Source organism: Berghia stephanieae, chromosome 1 (assembly GCF_034508935.2).
Source record: "Berghia stephanieae isolate SIO BIC M18660-M18661 chromosome 1, UCSD_Bste_1.3, whole genome shotgun sequence".
NCBI classification, from domain to species: domain Eukaryota; kingdom Metazoa; phylum Mollusca; class Gastropoda; order Nudibranchia; family Aeolidiidae; genus Berghia; species Berghia stephanieae.
Window position 1 is genome coordinate 79,311,811 of NC_088360.1, and position 24,401 is coordinate 79,336,211.

General features: G+C 34.6%; 2 protein-coding genes across 2 annotated transcripts in view; one reads left to right on the forward strand and one right to left on the reverse strand.

Annotated features, from left to right (window-relative positions):
- Positions 1 to 1,210: 1,210 nt before the first annotated feature.
- Positions 1,211 to 23,799, forward strand: LOC144958277 (kynurenine 3-monooxygenase-like). The gene is made up of 14 exons (XM_078890149.1): positions 1,211 to 1,536; positions 2,949 to 3,018; positions 4,038 to 4,225; positions 6,995 to 7,043; positions 7,401 to 7,488; positions 8,410 to 8,578; positions 9,070 to 9,263; positions 11,499 to 11,556; positions 12,610 to 12,699; positions 13,067 to 13,124; positions 13,855 to 13,937; positions 14,207 to 14,308; positions 14,987 to 15,046; positions 16,632 to 23,799. Exons 1-14 carry the CDS (start codon positions 1,483 to 1,485, stop codon positions 16,782 to 16,784), a joined length of 1,416 nt encoding a protein of 471 aa, XP_078746275.1. The 5' UTR covers positions 1,211 to 1,482; the 3' UTR covers positions 16,785 to 23,799.
- Positions 22,808 to 24,401, reverse strand: part of LOC144958271 (signal recognition particle subunit SRP54) — a 38,918-nt gene continuing 37,324 nt past the window's right edge. The window contains exon 16 of the mRNA XM_078890136.1: positions 22,808 to 24,202. Coding sequence (XP_078746262.1) covers positions 24,111 to 24,202 — 92 coding nt within the window. The 3' untranslated portion in view covers positions 22,808 to 24,110. The remainder of the gene's footprint in view (positions 24,203 to 24,401) is intronic.

Genomic DNA, 24,401 nt, shown 5'->3' on the forward strand with positions numbered 1-24,401 from the left:
ATGTGTTGATATTTATTTTATCCATTATTATTAGGGTGGTGGTGGTGGTGGTGATGATGATGATCCCGCTGATATGATGGTGATGATAAATAAATTAAACATAATTCCCTTTATTCATCCCATAGGGGAGATTCGTCTTTCGGGTCTATTCTAAGGGAAGACTGGAATAACCCAAGCGATAGCCGCAGTGCAGCGCCGCAAATTTAGTTAGGGCAAGGTGACTTGCTCAAGACCACTCAGCGGCGGGTGATCGAACTCGGTACCTTTCGGGTGCCAACCAAAGACCGTACCGCTGCCCCTGATGATGATGATTGATGATGATGATGATGATGATGATGATGATGATGATGGGAACTAACAAAGAATACACAGGCATCTAAAATTGAAACATTCCATATTCAAAGCTAATGTTTTACTTTAAAAATTGAGCTTTACAATATCCACTAAATGTGATCAAAGCGCTTTGTAAAGGGGTCCCGGTCAACAGCAACATTTAATATGTAGGACGGGACATGCCGCCTGTTAGGCGATATTACAATTTTTCAGACAAAGACAACGCTGTTAACGGCCAGGTACTCATTTTACACCTGAGTACGGTGAGAGAATGTGAGTAAAGAGCCTTGTCCAAAGACTCAACTATGCACCGAGCGCGAGGCTCGAACCCAGGACTTTCCGATCCAAGCGGGTGTCATACCACTAGACCATTATAATGCACGAGAGCCATGGTCGACTAGAGTACTACCTATAGTTACGTCATGACTAGACCACATAGCCGCACTACTGTAGGAGTGTTCATTGATAGAGGATGCGTGTGTGTCATAGAAATAGCCTTAGTGTGTTGTGTGTGTGTGTGTGTGTGTTGTGTGGTGTGTGTGTGATAGTCAAACTTTAGTAGGTTTAATGAAGTCTTGTCACACACGCGTGATACACCTATACGAATTTCCCTGCCACGCCACCCAGACACACTAACATCTGACAAGGAGTGAGGGCTGTGGAAGAACCACAGACTACCGTGTGCAAACATTGGCGATTGGTATCGGATGGCAAACTGTGATCGTTTGAATTTGAAATGATTCGAAACACTCGTTACCCCTCCGCTCGCTCGAATCCTGATCGTCTCAAGCTCGTCTCACGTGTCAAGATCGTCTCAAGCTCACAACCCGCTGATCGTTTTACGATCGAGTGATCGTTTTACTGAACTCGCTCTTCCGGCATTGAGATCGGACACTGACTCGTTGACGCTGACTCGATCGTCGATCGGGTAAAAGCGATCAAATAACCCAACACTAACATACACCGACCATAGACTCTCGCCGATGTATACCTAGGCTTTCACTTTACCTTAGTAAATAGATCCATGCCACTATCTGAATGAGAATCATAGGAACAAACAAATTTGTTAATAGAATTATAGAGTTTGTGTTTTCAAGAGGAAAATCAATTTAGACCAATATAATCAAGCAATAGCATTCAGGCACTTCAATGACGATGGCAACACAGAGGAAAAAACATGTTGCAATTTGTGGAGGCGGTCTGGTAAGCGAATGCATATTTCCAGTATTTAGCGTTTAGCGATTCTCATCTATACATCTATAATACCAATACTGTGCATTTTTATTGATTTAATGAGATAACTTCATACCTACCAATGACATATCCAGTGTCATTCCCCTCTGCCCTGAAGGGCTTGGTACAAGTTAACTCACCCAAGCTCTCTAGGAACAACTAATGATAATTTAATGCCTGTGTTACTTATTCATTCCTACTGTCGACTTATAAATAAAGGGTGTCACAAAAAAAACAACAAAGCCCAAAACAAATGGTAACAGCTGTTTGAGCATCAATTAAACAAAGATAAGCTTACTGATCTAAAGACCCATTTGATTTAACAATAAATAGTTTTACAACTTTTATTCCAACTAGATCAAAGGGTTAAAAAGTTATAACTCACCTGTTTTACAAGATATTGAGTAACAATGATTTCTGCATTTTTAGTTATGCATGTAATGCTCTGTATCTGATCCACCTAGCTTACCTACATATTTACAATGTCTTTTTTGATCAATTTTCTATTTCCTAAACGAAATTTATTCCTCTATATATGGACGGTGTACTGGTGAGACTACATTGTCCACCTTGACACTAACCAACAGACGTTTATATTAACATTTGTTACCAATAAGATGGGAATTGAAATAATGTAAAAAAAAAAAAATCTTTTTCAATGTCTTTTTATAAGGGTAGTTCACAGTCTTGCTAACCAGTATGAAACTGCATACTTTAATATAAGAAATGAAAAATAAGATTGAGCAAAGAGTGGCCTCATCTATAGAAATGATGTTTTCTTATATTGTGACTCTTGCATGAGCTAATGAACGTTATTTTTAAAAATTGTATTATTTTGTTTGTACAACAAAACAGGTCTTAAGTTTAGTGGCATTAATGACCTCGTGCTCCTTGCTCATCTGATTAATTCCTTGAATAATGATATTTATTGGTAAACTGTCAATTGTATCGTGCTTCTTAAAATGAAAAAAAATCTTTATTCTTGGTCAAACTCTTTAAAGAAATGAAGCCTCAAGATAATTGTTGGTTGCTACGTCTGGTACCAGCATCTTAAGTTTGAAACAAGCTGAAGAAGTTACCACTACACCATAGAAACACTGTTCGAATGTCATCAAGCAGTTCAAGAAGCTAAACCAGCTTTGAGATCAAAAGAGATGTCATTCATCTTATCATCTAAATTATCAATTTTTTTTCTTAAGTTTTACCATTTATCTTTCATATATTATCTAGATCATTCTCATTCATTCCATCCGCCAACAATTTTGATTGATGTTCATCATGTGGAGGAAATCTGGAAGTATGTACGTCCAACATCTAAAAATATATAAACCATGTCCATCTGCATAATAGTTTCAGGATCACCTTTATATATTCTATTTCAGGTCGGTGCCTTAAATGCATGTTTTTTGGCCCATAGAGGATTCAAGGTTGATTTGTATGAAATGAGACAAGGTAACTTAATAGATCCATCTATTTTTCATATTATGCTAATGTAGATCTCATTGCTTTACTTTAGAAGAATGGCAAATATCTAGGATGAATTTCCATTTTTAATTAATTATTTTATTTATGAATCATGGCAGCCTTTGTCAAGATTATAACTATTGGTGGATAGTCAGCATGATAATAATATGTAAAACTATTCATGGCAGATTATTTTTTTAAAAATCTGTTTTATCCTGCTAAAGCCACTCTGAAATTGATGAATACAGATTTCATTGTTCGAAACAAAGTTTACAATCCTCAGCAAGTTGCTAGTTGTTCTATTCATCACTCATACTGTTTTTGATGTGTATTATTACTTTATTGCTTTCTCTTTAAACACTTACTTTTTATTTTACTATTTTTTGTTGTGGTTTTTTTTGTTCAATGTCCATTATATGTAAGTATAAATGAATTTTGCGCTCACTTTTTTTGTTTTATGCACTTCACAGTGCAAATGTGTGTCAATAGGAGGCCGTATGGAACTATCTGCCACTTTCATACACCATAAAACACCTATGAATGTGTGTCATTTTATACCAACGTTCTTGCAATATCTATCACCCCATCTTACACTTGAATGAAGTGGGTTAGTATTGTTGATTTGTAAGATATCTCAAGCCTAGAAAACATGAACACTGTCACCCACCTGACCACTCACAACTTATACCTTTGCTTGACTTTCACCAACAAAATTTAAGATGTTATATATCATATTATGTTGTTTAATAAAATAATTAGGGTCTAAACAGTATTGGTGCAGCTTTCTTTGATTCAGAATAAGCCTATCAATTGGGATCGTTGCCAGTCTCTTTAAAAAGGACTTTGGCTTCTTGGATTGTGTGTCTCTCATGTTATGCTGACTAGCTTAGGCCCTTGTGCATGTCACAAACTCTTTCAGTCCTCCTGTAGTTTGTTACAATCTAATCAAATACCGTTTTGAGACAATTAGTGATAAATATTCAAGTTTGTTGTTCTTTATACTCAAGATATCAGGAGCTCAGAAATTGTCAAAGGAAGGAGCATCAATCTTGCCCTGTCACATCGTGGCAGGGAAGCTTTGAAATGTGTTGGGATGGAGGAAGTTGTGGTTGAAAAGGGCATTCCAATGTATGCACGGATGATACATGATAAGTCTGGGAAAAGGCGCCCAATACCCTATGGCCAAAAACACCAGGTGGGTTTATTTTGTTTATTAAAGACAAAATTAGAAACATTTCTCCAGATGCATCTATCGTTATCAAAATGCCTGTAAATAAGGGTTTATATTTTAGTGATATTGATCTGTTGTTGATAAACTCTTTACTGTCATGTTCTCAGAATGATTAACACTGTTTAACCGTTGGATTCTTCAAGAATATTTAAATATATGATTATATAAGGAATGTGTAATCAAGCATGGCAATATTTCTCTGCTTGTTCTTTGCCTATTTACCTCAATGGATTTATTCGGATCCTGGACTTTATATAAGAACTAAAAATTAAGATTTGTAATAAAGACCAGGGCTGCCAGATGATCGCGGAACTGCGAAAACTCGCGGTTGAAAGCTGTTTCGGGAATTTTCGAGGCCATAAAAAAAAAAAAAAAAGTTTTTTCTCCCGAAAATTAACTGGCAACATTATTATGGTTAGGAAGGAGCTTATTTACGATGAGTAGAGAAATGTAGATAATATTAATATGGGGCAGTGAATGGTTACTTTTTGAGGATTGGTGGGGCCTTTGAAATTGACGTTGTTTAGTTTGTTTAATGTATTTCTTCTGCACAGTAATCCCTCTATCTACTCTGCACTCTCTTGTTTAAGCTATGTATTGTACAATAATCTTTACTAAATTTCTTATATTGAAATGCCTGGGTGGGGATCCTGACCTCCTATAGTGGGCAGGGAGGTACATGCTGTGTCTTCTATCCCCACAACCCGTTTTCCAATTGTTTCCTGTCATTGTCTTGGAATGAGATTACTTGGTTTTGTCCTGGCCCTGGCCGGAGTTCCTTGGCTGGGAGGGAAACAGTCGAATGTATAGTTATAGTTTTGGGAGATGATATTTTTAAAATTGTGAATCATCTCTCTGTTATGCATTGTGTTATGTTCAGTTTACATATTATATTCTATGCAGGGTCCCCACCGGGTCGTGAAATCAGGAAAAAGTCGGGAATTTTGTGATGGGTCGTGAAGTCGGGAAAATGTCGTGAATTTTGTGATGGGTTGGGAAGTCAGGGGAAAAACAAAATCAAGGATTATGTGAGGCACATAGGTGGCATGGAAAAGTTTGAAATTGGTGACAATTTATTTAAGTCACGTGGATTAGCCAGTAGAGGGTACAAAGCTTATTTGGAGGAGAAAAAAAGCAGTGGAGAAAAAAGTGGGAAAAGAAAACTAGCAGAAGAGGAAAGTGAAAAACAATCAGACAAGGCTGATGAAGTGACAGGGATGATGGAGCAATTAGCTTTATTCACCAGTGCAAATGCTCTGAGAAAAGCAGCCATAGAGACTGAAGAGGAGTTGGCCTCCATTTCTAAGAAACTTGAGGAGAAGGAGGCCTCCTTGAAATTGTTGTAGAGGAAGGACAGTTTGTAAATAGTCTTGTACATAGTGTATTATAGTAAAGTGAACAATGAAAAGATTGGACCTCTCTATTATTGGAAATATGGCGGAGTACTATTGCATGGTTGATGAATCATGAAGAGAAAGCAAAATTGAATCAACTGATGGCAAGGAATCTAGGGGTAAGATGTAATGGTTAATAAATAGCTAGTATAATCATCTGTTCTTTGAAGGCTACACTAGTAAATGTACATGTGCAATAATTTAAAGAAGTAATGATATTTTATTATTGATAAATGGCTTTTTAAAAATCATTCTTAACGCATGGTGGAATAATTTTCCGCCGCGTGATGGGGTCTTGAAAAAAATTTGGGGGTCTTGAAAAAAATTTCAAAGATTTGGTGGGGACCCTGTATATGATTTGTAAACATTTGAGTGGATTCCTCTTAGTGGGACCTGTGCTTGTGTCTGGATGAGACTTTAAGGTGATCTCGAACTAGCGGGTGGTTGGATGGGAGCATCACCCTTGAATCATATACCTATGATGTTCGCATGGGTGTACGATCCGATAGTGATGTCGTTTCTTCTTCTCTTTACTAGCCTATCCTGCTTCTTTGGTTTGTGATTGTATTTTTGACAGGGATATTTTTTTTTCTGTAAATCTTCTGCCTGTTTGTTCTTGGTTATTTATAATTTAGCTTATATCTTTAGGTTATGATTTTGATTTACATTTGTACTATTTTTGTTAGATTGCTTGTTTTTTTGTTTCAGCGGTCTCTCATATAACCTCATTTGTGTTGGAAGAGACCTAAAGCAATAAACAAACAAACGATCTCGAACTAAGTACTTTGATGGTGCTCTTGGAATGAATTTACATCTCTTCCCTATTTGAACCAATTCCCCTTTGTCTCACATTTTCTTTTGTGCTTTAATTGTAATTCTAGAACTTTTTATTTTCCCATTTTCTTCCTTTTTACTGGTGCTTATATGACTTTAATGTGTTGCAAGCGCCGTAAAACCCTTAAAATTAAAAAAAAATAAAAAATATTGAAATGCTAATTTATAAAGAGTAACATTTTTATGTACCTTACTTCAAAATTCAGTTTTCATAGTGATTTATGAAATTCAGTCCCTGTCCAAGAGACACCCCATTTGGTTGGAGCGGATTTTTTCAAACCTGCCTGGCAGCCCTGAAGACAAGTGTTCAAGCAATTTTCCTTTGATAAACTTGCTTAAATATTTTTAGCAGCTTAAATGCATTTTACTGAGCATGAGGTAGAAGGACAATGATTATCCATTCCAGAGAGTTTATTTTAAAAGAATCACTCATAAACTGTGGAATGCCTAACACAAAAAATACTTTCTTTCAAAATTGCTATTTCAATGTATCCTCTTTCCCCAGTATATAATGTCGGTTGACAGGCGACTATTAAATGAAGTGCTGCTGAGCTGTGAGTCAAATATTTAATCTATTATTAATGTGAAAGCTTTGTTTTTCTCTTCTCTTTAAAAAAACAAACAAAACAAGGTAAACCATATGATGTGTCACCGCCATAAGTTATGATTGGTTTGATTTCACATACTGAACTATCATACTGCATCCCTTTTATTAACATATTTATGTTGTTTATTAGTCATGGTATACTTGATAGGAAAGCAATTCACTTTCTCAGTTTGAGCCCCAAACATGTTGAATAATAATTGTGATCTACTCTACTCCTTTCTATGTGAAATTTTTATTGATTAAGATGCAGGCATTTATTTTCTCGAAATAAGAATTAATTTAACATTATATTCTTGTCTTTTAGGTGCAGAAACAAAGGACAATGTAACTCTCCACTTCTCTCACAAATTGGTCTCATGTGATTTAGGAAAGGGAGAGATCTCCTTCCAAAAGTGAGTGGATTTTTGGCTTTATTATATAAACATAAAGAGCAAGATAACATTTGAAGAATTTCTTACATTTACTTCTTTTCCCTTTCTCACCTCTTTCATTTTCTTCTAATTTCTCTCCCCCTCTCTCTCTCTCTCTCTATCTCCTTCTATCTACCTATCTCTCCTCCTCTCATTTTGTTCATAATCGCTCTCTCACCCCCATCCCCATGTTAAAGACCTTTTTGCAGTTACTTTTACTATATATACACATACACAGACATACGCACACGGACACACATACACAAACATATACACATCCTCTCCATTCTCTCTCACTCTCTCATTCTTTCTCTCTCCCCCCCCTCTCTCTCCTTATCTCGCGCCACTTCTTGCATCAACACTCGACGCCCTTTCCTCACATTAACTTTATTTCCACATTTGACAAAATGTGATATTTTGTAAATTTACATATTTGTTTGTGTTTTTGTTTACTGTCTCCTGACGAAGGCCAAGGGCCGAAACGTCGTTTGTTTTGTGTTGTTCCCTTATATATGAGTCACATCTACTCACTTTATATTTTTTATCTCCAGGTCACATATAGAGTTACATATCTTCTATTTATTGTTATTCCAGTTCAAATCTATTATCTTACTTTCCCTGGTGCTTAAATGACCCATGTGTGTTACAAGTTCCCTTAATCTCTAAAAACTAAATAAATACAAACATGTTTGTCATAAATAAAGCCAAGTGGTCAATGAAAAAAACGTTTTACATAAAACTTAAAATGGTGCGCTAGAATAAGTGGTAGGTGAAATGTCATATGAATTAGTCAAAATTAGATTATTTCCATCTTAAAACTACACCCTCACCTTTTATCTTTACCCCTCTTGGTTTAATTTTGAATATTTATTATATCATGATATTTGTATATTTTCTTATAAGTGAAAAAGGTGACACGATGACTTCACATGTTGATCTCATTGTGGGCACAGATGGAGCATATTCTACTGTTCGTAAACATATGATGAGGTCATGTCGATTTGACTATCAGCAAGAATACATTCCACATGGCTATATGGAGCTCAATATTCCCCCTGGTCCAGATAATGAGGTAGAGAATCCATTTTATGAAATAAGATAACATGACAGTATTTATTGAATACAAAGCCTCTTTAGTCGAATTCAGTGGAGAAAAGGGTTGTGTATATTGTGTTTGATTTACAAATCAGTTGGCCAAAATGCTAAAATATTTTGAAGATACCTTTCTTTATTAGTGAATAGCTCAGATCACATTGCAGTTTTCTGACTCTGGACCTAGTAAAAGATGCCTTGCCAAGTAAGGTTCTGGTTCGGAATGTTCGCACAGCTTACTTTTTAAAATTCTTTTTTTTTCGCACTTCTATACATCTTTTGTACCATTTACATACTTTACAATAATGAGGATGTGACGGTTTTATTTCACCTTTTGTCACCCTGCTTTTAGGAAACCCTTCCATCACAGATGCTTAGAATACTTGTCCACTTTTAAATCCCCATTTAAATATTTACTTTTCGTGTCTTCAATGAATTTCAACATTGAAAAAATTTACATTTCACTTTCAGTTTGCAATGGAAATAAATTATCTTCACATTTGGCCAAGGAATGAATTCATGATGATTGCATTACCAAATCTGGACAAGTCTTTTACTGCAACACTCTTCATGCCATTCGAAATGTTTGACAAAATAAAAACTGGAGAAGATGTCATTAATTTTTTCAATGAGATGTTTCCTGACTCTGTGCCTTTGTTTGGAGAGTGAGTATGGCCTTTTCTTGAATTTGAGTTCCTTCAGATTTATATAAATTAATCCAATTTTTGTACCAAAATCAAATTATATTCATGGGGATCTTTCCAAAAGGTGGCAAAAAGCTATCCTTTTAACGAAATAAATTCAGTGGGCCTTAAGGCTCAAAAAGATTTTTATGTTGTCATCATTTTCACTTTTTATAAAATAATACATGACACATAATATAAATGATATCTATGTATTGATAAAGCTAAGAGCGTGCGATGGCAAAATATAAAATGCTTAAGGAATATTTTACAGCACATTGCAATTACTTTTAAAGGCGTGCATGGCCATATGAAATGACATTTTAGATTTATAATGTTTTCCTTCGTGGAATGCCAAGGCGACAATGTCTTATGATGGTGGAAGGGCATAATTAATTTTTAACAAAAATGTTTTCATAGAGAAAAGACCACATTCTTAATTTTGATATCAACAAACAAAAAATTCTAATTGGAAGACAAATCAAATTTTAGCTATAATTCGGTAGGGTGACAGTAATTGGGTATTTTTGTGCTGGACTAATCAGTTATTGGGGCCTGATGATGATGATGATAATAATAATAATAATATTACAGTCCAAGCCAGTATTGGGGACATTGCTTCATTGGGACAATTCCTTGGGAACAGTCCAGCGAAAATATGAAGACGCCACCACTCTCACTTTCTTTTGGCACTTTTTTTCATTGTTGCGTCATAGGAGGGTCGGCTGTCACATTTTATTTTAATAATCAGTTGATAATTCAACTTTTTAACAAACTTTGTCCCCTTTGAAATAGACTTTTGCCCAATTCTCTTTTCCTCACAGTAAATTAACACACACTCTCTCTCTCTCTCTCTCTCTCTCTCTCTCTCTCTCTCTCTCTCTCTCTCTCTCTCTCTCTCTCTCTCTCTCTCTCTCTCTCTCTCTCGCTCGCTCGCTCGCTCGCTCGCTCGCCACAAACCAGAAAAAAATGCAGAAAGTGTCCCATATTTTCTGGGGTTTTTTGTTCTCTTTGGGGTCATCAAATAAATGGCACCTTTGAAACTGTATTACTCTTTTATTTATGAATGGATTTTCATAATTAAAAAAGATTTTTACTCAGTGGAGATAGGGCTTTGATTTAACCCTATTTCTGAGGTTGGGGTGTAAACACACCCCTGGGGTATGTTTTTAATTTGTAAAAAAAACCCTGAGTTTTTGGAGTAGACATGACTTTTCCTAAAATAGTGTTTACACCCCATAATATCCATATAGAAAAATATGTGGAATCTCCCATTTCTTGGTTTGGGGTGTGTTTACATCCCATATCAAGAAATCAGACTTTCCACATATTTTCCTACATAAGAGTCATTGGGTGTATTTACACCCCAAACCAGGAAATAGGATTTTCCACATATTTTCTTGTTTGATAGTCATGGGGTGAGTTCACACCCCAAACCAGGAAATCAGATGTTCTTTGCTACCTCAGAAATAAGGTTAAGCGTAGTATTTCCCAGAAAGATGTTTTTAAAAAAATTTTCAAGTCATTGCTATGAAATGTCACTGTCTGATAAACGTTGTTGTAAACTGATGTGCAAAGGGATCTTTTGTTAGAAGTTGCATTGCCCGTCACAAGTCTGAAAAAATACAGACTGGACTATGGTAAATATGAAAATTTTCTCAATTTCATAGCCACCACTTAATGGGGACGTCGCTTAATTGGGACGATTTGTCAGGAATCAAGTCATCCCAATAAACCGGCTTGGACTGTAATAATAATAATACTAATGATAATAATAATAATAATAATAATAATAATAATAATAATAATAATAATAATAATAATAATAATAATAATAATAATAATAATAATAATAATAATAATAATAATAATAATAATAATAATAATAATAATAATAATGTTGATGATGACAGTAATGATAATAATAACAACAAAACAGTAATATAATAAATTTTAGCCGTGGCCATTGCCAAATAACCCACCATGTGATTGCCCACGTCATGTATAACCAAATATGCTTATGTAACAGAATTTTAAAAAATTAAATACACCCCTCTAATATCTGGCTTCTTTGTCCAATAACCCACCTGTTTTTCACGACCAACATAATATTAATCAAATTTTCTTGTAACTGAGGCAATCTGAGAAATTTTGAGTCATTTACATGTATTACAATTATTATTATTGTTATTATTATTATTTTATTTATTTATGCAGGGAATTCTTAAAGGAATCATTTCTGTCAAGCAAAGGTTTACCAATGGTTTCTGTCAAAGTAAGTTCAAAATTGGAGATTATTAATGTTTCATACTTATCCATAATTAATACATTTGTGAAAAATTTTCATTTTCCAATCTAATCCAATGCAATACTGTCAGTTTAAGTTCATGAGATGCAAAAGTCTATGTGTGTTCCCATCACTCCAATCTTACAATAAATCAAATTAACAGTTCTACGTTCCAGCCACATGAGACATTCACATATCTTGGCGTTCATGAGCATTGGAATTCCTGAAAGCTCACTGGTAGAGCACTCGCTTCACAAGAAACATGACTGAGAGCAATCTTGGGTGAAGATGAGATTTTTATTCTGTTTAGTGGAATAATTATGTGCTCATTTGCTTGCATGATTTGAGTTGAGGCCATTCAAGCTTATAAAGAGTTGTCTTTCCATCATGGCTGGCTCACAATATTTATTTTATTATATTGTATTATATATTTGTTAGAGACGTCTGCATGCTCTTCTATAGATATTTTCTATTTTTTCAACTAATTTTTGAGTTTGCTGATCTCTACATGATACAACTGAATTCCATGATTGCCCAAAGAATCATATCTTTTAATATTTTTTATTTTAATTCTCAGAATACTAAAAGTGTTGATGGTTATTATTATTATTATTATTATTATTATTATTATTATTATTATTATTATTATTATTATTATTATTATTATTATTATTATTATTATTATTATTATTATTATTATTATATTATTACCGATGTTTTGTTTTCTTTTTTCTAGAAAGTTTATCCACATTATGATTCGATATCTTGTGGTCAAAAGATACTCCTAGATACTCAGATTCTGTTGTAGATTCCAATTTTTGTAAGTGTATTGAGTAGTCATTGTCAATATGTCTCAATTTGTTGTGATAAGGATGACTTTACATTTCCACGAGTAGACCTCCATTTTTTTTGAGGCCCTATTGTAGTAATAGTGAATTTCTTGAAGTTTTAATTTAATCCTCCTTGATCCAATATTTTTCTCTAGTTTAGTTTACTTGGTTGATAACAAAGGATGAAACACTGATATTTTCTGTTTTTCAGTGTTCACCATATCATTTGAAAGACAAAGTGGTCATAATGGGAGATGCTGCTCATGCTATGGTTCCATTCTACGGACAAGGAATGAATGCTGTAGGAGTTTTGATCGTTAGATTTTTTTTGTTTTCAATGAAATGGACTTGCATGCTTTTTTTTTTTACATTTTATTTTCTTATAGATCTTTTCTTGTTTATGAAAATGGATCCCATTAAATTAATTTCAGAAATGAGTTTTAAGATCAGTTGAGATGATGATAATGATGATCATGATAACATTGACTTTGACACCTATGACAATCATGATGATGATATTAAAGACGATAAAGTTGACTGTGCTGTAGATGATGATAACAATGCATACAAAAACCAATCTCCATATGATTATCCAAGTAATATATATGTTGGGAATAAATTATTTAAGATTTTATTTTCATTCTTTTTCCAAATTATAATTCTCAAAGGGGTTTGAAGACTGCATCGTCCTTGATGAAATGCTGGATAAATTCAACAATGATCTTGGTATGTGTGACATTTAGTATTTGTAATATAATACTAAAGTCATAAGAAACATAGAGTGTAAGTCAAACTCAAGGAGATATAATTTTTATGATATAGCCAAAACCAGTTATATCAAGGGAAAATACAGTGTATCTATTGAAATAGTAAGAAGTGAGTCAAATTGGAATAGTGTGATGATTTCTTATACATTCTAGACCTGTTTAGATTACTTAAGTTATCTAGATTATAAAATCGAATTTTTAATATTTTCTGATTCACTAAGTTGGTGTATGTGAGCTTTACTTTATGTGTAAATTGTATATCAGTTCATATTTCAAAGCTAAGATTTCGTCCTTTGTTTTATTGTTTAGTGCCCGATATGCATCAGTCTTGTCCTACATGTAAAATGTTGCTGTCTACTTTAGACTTATTCAATGTATAACATTAAGGTTAGATACAATGTGTATTATGTATGTATGGGTGAATTTATATAAGCATGTATGCATTTATGTATCTCTGTCTGTACATATGTCTGTTTGAATAATATATTTGTGAAGCACATATGTATTGAAAATGCGTCATATAAATGTAATTTATTATTGGTGTGCTTCATGTACTTCAGATTCTCTTAGTCATGAAAGTATGTATGACAATAGATAAAAACCATTATATATTATATTGATGACCTTTTTAAACCACCATTTTAATCTTGAAACTTATTCACTACACTTTTTTCTCTTTCATATCCAAGCTCTGGCCTTGCCCGAGTATACAAAAACAAGGAGTATTGATGCCAAAGCAATCTGTGATCTTGCAATGTACAACTATATTGAGGTAATGAGCAGAGACTGTATTTTGACTTTTACTCTGAATTCAGTTTTTATTGCATGACTCGTACAGACATAATATCGAATTGAGGAAGAAGGTCATGTTTAGCTTCTTGGCTAAAATGTTTTTCTGTTTTTTTTTGAGGGGGAATAAAGATATTTTAATTGATTTATCTTTTTCTTAATCTGTTCTGTATTTATTTACCTATGATGTAAGTTTAAGTTTTGAATTTAATTTTTAGGTATAGATTCTTCTATGAAACGACTATATTTCAGATGCGTGCCTCGGTGAACTCTAAATTATTCTTGGTGAGAAAAAAGTTTGACAACTTCCTTATGTGGATGTTTCCTCGCACGTGGATTCCTTTGTACACAATGGTATGTATGCATGTTGTAGATGAGTAAGAAGAGACATGTATTTAACAAGAATTGTTATTAAGTGTCTGGATCAGAACTTTAAATTTAGCCTTGGTTCTTTTATTAATATCATGGCATTTTTAGTTGCCATTTAAACTTCTCTAAAAGCATTTTCTTTCGATTATGTGAAAGGTATTCTCTTATTGTCAATGCCATTTTTTAGAAACTTAAGATATCAGTTTTATGGGTCTCATTCAGCTGTTCTTATTGAAGCTGCTTGTGACTGGTCAGTTAATGGAATCTTCAAACTGTCAGCTAGAAGCTAACAATCTTTATAATGGAAATGCATGTTATTTCCTTTTTGTGCTTCAATGAAGTTGTATAAATATGCTGACAATATATGATTATTTGAACGGAATTCTATTCAATTCAATTCAAAGGTATTTTCTTACTTTTTATTGGCGCTGATATGACCTAAATGTGATGCAGTCATAATAAAACCCTTAAAAACAAAAACAAACCAAAATTTGCGCTTCAAGCTAATTGATAAAAAAATAAGGGCACTTGCCTGGTACATTTTTATAAGAGCGCATTGTGATAATGGGGGTTAAGATGCATTTGTATCTCATGAACATATTTGTCAGTGCCAATGATCAAATCCCGTTCTTTCTTCTTCCTTTTTTTAAAAAACTTATCAAGGTGGCTTTCACTAGGATCCGTTACCATCAATGCATTGCAAAGAGAGCTTGGCAAGACAAGGTTTGTGCACTCCCTTTTATTGATTAGTAGAGATATATATTAGACTAGGAGATAATATATATTACGATATGTGACTATGAGTGTTCATAATAATGCGGCTTTGTGGTCTAATGATTTAATCCTGCTTGTGACCGGTAGTGCTGAGCATGTTGCATTGTCTGGTTTTACATGTTCATTGTTGTGGCTGGCTTGGAGCTTTACCTTAGGTACTTTCCACTCATTTCTACCCTTAACTATAGTGCGACGTATACAGGTTGTTTTAAGAACATTGGTACAAAGATATAATATGTCACAAGTGACATATAGTGCCTAAGTATGAAGTAGATATATGGATGATTGAAGGTGTAGCGTTTTGATTGGGGGATGGAGGGAGGAGGTTCATGTGTTAAGATTAGAATGTGTGCTTTTTTGTGAATGCTAAAATCCAGTTTTGTTACAACATATATTGCTATGATTTTGAAGGAAAACATACTGTACATGATTATAACACTTGAAAAAAAAAAAAGAAAATCTTTTATTCATTTCTCTACTAGTCCTTGACTATTGTGTGTAGTTACTCATCAGAGCCGTAAAACTCATGGAGCCAGAGATAATATTGGTTTTTGTAGTATTTAATCTACAGTCACAGTTGCCTTAATACACCTGTCGATAGGATGATCAAATGGGCGTCCTGTTAGTTCAGTTGGTCGAGCACTGGCTTCACACGTAAGGGAATCAAGATCGATCCTAGGTGCAGATTTTTTTTCTGAGCCCCCCTGTCTACCCAGCAGTGAAGGGGTTGCTGGGTCTGCTAGATCTGGCAAAGAGTACTTTGCGATAGACAAGCGACCTATACAAAGGGTAGCAAGCAATTGCTATTGTCCATTTCACACTATAGAAACCGGGATAAACTTTGGCTCCATGGGCCTTATGGTTCCGAAGGACTACCTTTTTTTGTTGTTGATCAAATGGAACTTAAATTACCCAATGCTGTGTGAGCAGGATTCAGAAACCGATACTGGTGGTCCCTTTGGTTGTGAGGCCAGTAGAGTTTTCAGGACACCCATAGAATTATCATGTGTAATTAATATCAATCCTGATTTGAATTTCTAAGATGGTAATAATAAGTTTGACTCCATTGATTGACTTTTTTTTTTTTCATTAAACTGAAGCATATGGACTCTGTTCCTCTAGTAACTGTCCTTCGGTTTATTATTTTATTTTAATTTGTCACCCTCCTCGGCTTTATGGTCATGGTTCAACACTGGGCCTCTGACCTGAAGGTCATTCATTCAAGTCCTGCTGTGGGTGGCATAAAGTTGAGTCCTTAGAAAAGGCTATTTTACTCACTTTCTCACTGTACTAAGGTGTAAAATGAGTACCAGACTGGTATCTGCCCCTTTAAATAAAAAAATGTAAGAGCATCTTCAGGTGTCATACCTTGCCTAATAAGTTGCTGTTGACCAGGAGTAACTTGTAAAGCGCTTTGAGCACATTCAGTGGATATTGCCTCTTATCAAAACTACTGTTTATTATTTTTAAAAAAATCGAGATTATGTAAATGCCTTCATATTTAATGTCTGTTTTAATGTGAATCATTTCACAGATTGTATCCAGAGCTGTACCAATTTCTGCTTTCTGTGTTGGCACCGTCGTATTTGCTGCAGCACATGCCATTTACACCGGAAAATTGGAGATTGGCATACCCTCATCTGTTACAAATATTTTCATTCGCATTGAAAGGGGCCTAAGGTGGTAGAGTAGAAAATTGGATGCCTTATCACTTATATCTGATGAGAGTGGAATGCAATTTTAATTATCTGCCTTTTGTTGTTCAGAAATCTGTCACCCTTTAAAAAAAATTATTATGTATGCCATAAAATTAATTTTAACAAGCACATATGAAATTTTTGTTCATTTAGTTATAAATGTGATCTGATGGTAATGAATACCAAGTAAGGAATTATGAAAAGTGAACAACTAAAGCCCTATCTAAGGTTGGCATATATTATGCCATTCCAGAATTGCACATTTTTAAAATGTTGTTATTGTTATTATTATTACTACAGGGGTCACCGACTATTAACCCACATTGTAAAAGCCCTTTTTGTAATTAGCCACCACTTTTTCGTAATTTGACTTTATTATTGAAAATACCCCTCTATATTGCCACTTCGTCTAATAAAACACAAATCGTTTTAGTCAATTAGTTTTGAGTTAGAGACTTTCAAAATCTAAATTTGGTTCACAGCCACGCAAATCCATGTTTACAATAAAATCACTTATCTTACAAGCTTAATTACCAAACATTTCCACTTTTGTCCAGCTGCTAGATTAATTGCCATTGAGTGACTTAAATTTTATTTTTACTTTCTGATTTCAGTCTATTACAAGATAAAATCACATATACCCCCATTAAGTAATTATCAAGTTTCCAAATTAGCAGTTTGACAGCTCATGAAGCAGGTACACTTCTGACCACTGGTAAAAAAAACAAACCTGAACTGTTGTAAGCCATTCCAGTTTAAAATCAGTTACAGACCTGCCAACCCTCTCACCAGCAAACCTGAGACCTGTGAGGTCAAAAACTGGGATTTTGCAGGCAAAACTGGTAATTTTTTTTCAACTCGAAATATCTACATTTTATGGCAAAATTCATCTAAGTTATACTCAACCAAAATATTAAGAATCCTATGTACATATATACACGATGCATCACAGATGCAACATTCCTTTTGCAGGGAATCAGAGGTAGCACTCCTGATCTTTTTAAAGAGTGCATCCTCCAAGCTGACAGAGAACACTTCCAGTCTTGGGCAAGAAGTTGAGTTTTCATCACCAGCATTGATGATAGAGTCTCTGTTGACATTGCTGACCAAAACTCAGTATGAACTGTAGAAAAAATTCGCTCACTATCTTCATTTGAGTGGGGTATTGATAGGACAGCCTCAGCCAATTTACATAGCAATGGAAATTTCTGCTCCCTGTCCATGGTCTCTAGCTGGCTGATACCATGCCACAGTTTGTCCACTGTTTTTTGCTGTCACATCCTCATCAAACTTCGTTATTCTGAATTTGGCAAATTCACACAACAGTTGATCTTTGTGTTCTGGAGGCACAATTCCAAACTTATCATTTAGAAAAGAAACAAAAGCCTTAGGAACATTGGACCTTCCTCTAATGTTTAGCAACTGAGAAAAAGAAGATCTATAAAAATTTCTCACATCTTTAAGTTTAACAAACTCATCTTCATCTGACTTTTCTAATTTCTTTTCTGCCTTAAGAGTGCACAAATGAGCGCTAACGTCACTGCCAATTTTCAGTTCCTCCCTCGTCACTTGATTTTTTCGAAGCCAGTGCTCAATTTGAAATATTTTCGCCTCACTTTCAATGGTTGATGTCTTCACAAATCGATCAATAGCTCTGTGAATAAGTCATGAAGTCATTGCATTATTATATGGATTTGAGGGGAGTCCTGTTGAAAAGCAAGGTTGCATGATGTGAACAGTGGCAAGGCATCCCGCAGAAAGAGGCAATAGAGACGAGAAGTTGGATTAGTGAAAAATCTATTAACTCTCCTTATCCTGTCATTTTTACTGTTACTTTGTCGCGAATCACTCTGCAGTAAAGTAAAGATTAAGTGGTTCCCACTGCTCAATCAGGCGAGAAACACAGGTATGCCGTGAGAGCCAATGGGTTTCATGCTCCATGCTTTAAGATCTTGTGCAGATTAACCATACAGTCGATTTGAAATCTCCTGAATTCCTTTTGTCTTATTTTTTTTTTCCCTAGACTCCTATTTTTTTAAAGAAGCATCCTATTTTTTTTCTTTATGGGTTGGCAGGTATGATTTTTGGTAAACTTGTGTTTGTTCATTCTGAATAAAACTAAAAGGCTTTTAAAATATGTAAATGTCACGGAAAATGTTAATGATTGGACTACTTTGTAGGCCCTGTGAATAAAGCGTTTGCAATTACTTTACATTATATCAAACATGTAAATAGATAGACAAACTTTCAGAGAATTTGAGTATAAGAAAGATGAAAGTCTTATCAAATAGTAGGGAGAAATTGTGTCATTTGGTCGAGGAGGCATGGTGCAGCAGAAACCACTGGGCTCCACCTCTCTGGACAATTCTCTAACAGAAAAAAATATAACAAAGGCTTGTTCTTTATTTAAAACAGCCAACAAATCCTATTCAGAAATTTTCCTGCCTCTTTGATCTTCCAGTATTACCCTCCCCCCCCCCCCCCCTGCTTTTCCTTTCATGTTCATATCCACTCCAATTAGTAACCAGGTAATGTTTTCTCTAAGATTGGGTTATTATGTAGTGACCACTATGATGATTATTATGATAATTATAATTACACTCCAGCACGGTTACCTTGAACACATGATTTACTCGGGAACTAATTTTTTCCTTAATATTCTTTGTTATCATTCCATTCCTTCCTCAAATTTTTACCATGAACACGGTTTCCTCGAACTAATTTCACCCAGCCAATGGATAAAAATCAATTAGACCGAATTAAGTTTGTTGTTTAAATTGCGACCTTTAATTTTGAACACTGATGACATACTGTGATATTGACAGTTACCTATATGTGTATCTATTTACACTGCATGTGTGTGTAAGCAATATAACCCACATGCAGACACACACAGCCACTCACACACTCCATTGCCATTTCATATAAAAGACACCTCTCTGCTTATTCTTATCACTTCGTCATTAGTTCCAATTTCAAAGCCAAGCACCATGATGTGTTAATGGTTGGCTACAGTAGTAAATGAATGATATGACGGTAATACCCCCCTCTCTCCACCAACTGACACACACCAATGTAACGTCAATAAAGTAAATAATAATAAAGTTTCCTTTCTTTATCCGAATGCGGAAATTTATCTTTGGGTTTACTCAAACGAAAGACTGGAATAACCTAGGTGTCAGCCACAAATTGAATGAACTAAGGAGAGGTGGCTTGTTGACGGCCACATAACAAGGTGGATGTTTAAACTAGGTATCTTTCGAGTACGAAGCAAAAGACCATAACGCTGAGCCCACTACCCCCCCCCCCCCCCCCATAGGTCCCGAGGAGTTCGAGGAAACCTATGACAAATGTGCCTGAGAAATACTAAAACTTTGTTGTCCAGAAGAAAAATAAACTCATGTCATTAGCAAAGAAAAATATGTTGGAAAAGTTTATTTAAATAGCTACACATACCCAGTGTAAGATAATTATAGGCTCGGCCATCTCCTTCATCTGATTTTATTCATCTCTCTGGAACAATCTCATCGTGGGAATAAGATGTCTGTCTGACTTTGTCAAAATTCTCTCTTAATTTTTGTAACATTCATGTGTTCAACTCAACTGTGTTGCTGTCACTGAACTCTTAAGTCTTTAAAACTGTCTGTCCCGTATTTAACCACTTATATTTCTTAGGCTATTTGTCTAAATTCCATTCATCATTCATGTATAGCATGAGGGGAAAAAAAGAACTGGTTCATTTTGTCAGATGATTGCCTTCCCAGCTGTCTGGGTGGCGTTCCTGACCTCCCATAGTGGGCAGGGGGGTACATACTGTGTCTTCTATCCACTTATATCTGTTTTCCAACAAACTTTCCGTCTTTATCGTGGAATGAGATTACTTGGTTTTGTCCTGGCCATGGCCGGAGTCCAAGCTGGGAGGGAAACAGTCAAATGCATAGTTATTGTTTTGGGAGATGATATTTTTTTCCTTGTAAATCATCTCTCTGTTATTTATTATCATATTTGTTATTTTGAATGTATAATGCAAGCATTTGAGTGTATTCCTCTTTGTTGGATTTTGTGCTTGTGTCCAGATGGACTTATAGGTGATCTCAAACTAAGTACATTGGTGATATGCTCTTGGAATCTACATCTGATCCCTATTTGTTCCCAGTTCCCCTGTCTTACTCTTACTTTTTCTTGGGTGCTTTTAATTGTAATTCTCGAACTTTTTACTATCCCATTTTTTCCCCCTTTTTACTGGCGCTGATATAACCTAAATGTGTTGCAAGCGCCATAAAACCCTTATAAACAAAAAACTTCCCAGCTGTTCTATTGTGATCCCTGAGTATAATCCATTCAACTTCAAGGACATTTATTACTTTCTCCCTTAAAACGAAAGTGTAAGGACATTTAAGTGGCTATCCAGCATCCTCAATAATGACGGGGGTTCCTGACCTCCCATAATTGGCATGGAAGTCACGTGCTGTGTCTTCTATATCCATATATATCTTGCTTTATGTCTTTGTCTTGGAATGAAATTACTTGGTTTTGTCTAAGCCCAGGCCAGAGTCCGTCCATGACAGGGAGGGAAACAGTCAAAGGTATAGCTATAGTTTTGGGAGATATTTTTTTTCCTTGTAAATCATCTGTTATGTACATTTTTTGGTATAAATATATAATATAATGGTTTGTAAACATTTAAGTGTATTCCCCTTTGTGGGGACCTGTGCTTGTGTCTGGATGAGACTTTTAGGTGATCTCAAACCAAGTACACTGGTAGTATGCTCTTGGAATCTACATCTGTTCCCTATTTGAACCATTCTCCCTCAATTGTAATAACTTTCTTACTCCAATTTTCCTTTTTACTGGCGCTGAAATGACCTAAATGTGTTGCAAGTGCACCTTAAAAAACGAACAAAAACAAAATATCCTAAATGAAATGTTCAACTTGCAAAAGAACGGTCTTAGTCCCAGTGCTTATCACTAACAAGGCATGAAAAAAAAAAAAACAATGTATAGTTAGTGAAAGCTGCATCACCACAAAAGGGCTACACTGAAATTATTGATAAGCTGAAAACCTTTGAAAATGTTCCTTTTTCCTCACATTAAAAAACAACGGAAAAACCATTTGACTGCTTCCATTTCGAGAAGCATTGGCGAGGGTTGACCCATTCTAAGAGAAGGATTGAAAGAAATATAAAAGGGGAAATATATAAGAAATAGAAGATAAGGAGCAGTCCATGGGGAATCAACTTTTTCATGTTACAAACACCCGCAGGCGGTCCCATTATTTTTTCTTATTATTATAATTGAAAAACTCAACAGCTTCAGAGAGAATCCTGCTTATAGTCAACACCGCACAAGTGTAGGGACTGTTTATGTGAGCAGACTGTATTTTGCAGCAAAACTACCTTCTCACAAAATGACAATCGTTCAGCCTCTGGCTGTAGTTGCAATACAAAATTGTCAAACATTATGATAAAATTTAAGATATTAATCAATATTGACTCATGGATCACGACAAATTGACTGTAGACTAGATTAATTCCTCCGCTCTAAATATCTAGTGAGGGAGCATTCTCTCATTATGGATCCTGAACATGGAACTCTTAGCAATGAAAGCTTACAAAATCAGACACATTAGCTAGACTCAAATCTTCCTTGATAGTGATTTAAAGGCAATTCTAAGATATTACTCTGCTGATGAAGCCCTTAGAGCTATTATTTGGATTAACAATACTTAAGTTTCTATCTTGTTGAGAAAAATACGCTCAACGGTTCAATATAACCATATATAATTGATAACAGCAGGTAACAATATTTATTTTACAAATTTACAAGATAAAATATCTCTATTTGCAGGGCTCGAGCCTAATCAAATGGCATCATTCCAGAACTGGGACTTTACCAAATGGAAAGAATAAAAGACAGGGATAGAACATATAAAAAAGCTAAATCACAAGGGGCAAGCCATTCCCTCGTCCTGTTAGAAGTAAAAATGTAAAAATATACATGAAGAAAACGCTTATTTTTATGTATAATTTTTTTTCATTTTATTTACTCTCACAACCCCATGCATAACACATTTTAATATTAGATTCTTCCATTCATTGCATACTCTGACCGGTCAATTTCAGTCATACAAAAAGAAAAGAATTTGAATCAAGAACGAGTTTAATCACACCCTCACCATATACTTAAATAATTACTGATTTGCTGATAGCAAAGCTACTTGACATATAATAATGTGATGATGGTGTTGGCGGTAATGAATGCTGTGGTGTTGGCATGGCAGAAGTAATTACAATAGTGCTGAAGTGATGGTGGTGATGATAATAATACGTCTTCTCATAACACAATAACTTCGTATTAAAACAATGAAATAACTAACAATAAATAATTTGTAATGAATTATTTTTAAATATTCACACAAAAATAAGGCCATGTAATATTGGTTGATAATTAACCTAAGTTTATTGAAACTCTAAGAATATTATCAAATATTTCATTCATTGATGGCCTGTTGATAAATCATTAAATCTGACAACACTAACCAAATCCTTGGGCCTTAATGATTGTCCAGATGAATTAAAAAAAAAAAAATCCACGCCGCATCCAACAGATTAAATTTGTTTCATTAAAAATTTTGAACAAATATCAAATAAGTTGACCAAGTCATTGTTTTGGTACTGATTATTCCTTTCACATTCAAATTTGTATCAATCAAAAATCAATGGAGTTTATAATGACAATAATTTGTTTGTCTGCACAATAATAACACATAATTAATTATACGATTGTTGATTAAAAACTATCTTGTAGTTGACATTGTCTCACAATGGAATACTTTGCATACTTCGTTTTGGTGTTTTTAGTGTAATTTATTTTCCTTTTCAATTGGTAAAAAATTGTTTTACAAATCATAATGTCGTGCATTGTATCCTTATGATAATTAACTACTTAAATGTAGCTCGATGATATTAAAAAAAAAAAAAAAAAAAAAAAAGCAACCACCCTAAATCAACTCTTCCAAAAATGCTTTTCATTATATCTCAACAAAGATTAAACCTAAATACAGAAAAAAAAATAATTAAAGACTCTGACCTTGATTTTTTATGACATAATTTCTTAAAAAGCACCTCATCTTGGACCCGTCTCCATCTCCATTTGACACCTTCAATCACTCGAGACACGCTCATACTCATACAATGACTGATAAATAAATAAAAATCCAAACATATTGCAGGTACACTTGAAATCACATGTCTGAACCATTTCCCTTTATACATCTCATCTCCCATCCTCCACTAAAATTTAAAAACATGTCTGTATTATTTTCCATTAAAGTTTAACATATTCCCCAATTTCCCTGCTGCTCCCTGTTGGAACTGTTTCATCATGTTCTGAAGGCCTGCCATTCCACCTGAAAAAGAAAAAAAAAATATGATTAGTTAAAGACACCTGCATACCAGAGGAACAGTACTGACCTGTGAATCTTATGACAATTGTCAGATTTCAGACCGTACAATATTGCTCAATGTAAACAAACAAAATAAAAAATTTGACAGGTCAAAAGACAAAACAAACATAAAAGGAAAACAAAGGGAGTTTTTATTTCGTCA

What these genes read in the sequence shown, in the direction of transcription:
- LOC144958277 (XM_078890149.1), top strand. Translation starts at nt 1,483, where the DNA reads ATGACGATGGCAACACAGAGGAAAAAACATGTTGCAATTTGTGGAGGC. An exon ending in TTTGTATGAAATGAGACAAG is followed by an intron (nt 3,019 to 4,037) that starts GTAACTTAATAG and finishes TTTATACTCAAG; the next exon opens with ATATCAGGAGCTCAGAAATT. An exon ending in TACCAATGGTTTCTGTCAAA is followed by an intron (nt 11,557 to 12,609) that starts GTAAGTTCAAAA and finishes TCTGTTTTTCAG; the next exon opens with TGTTCACCATATCATTTGAA.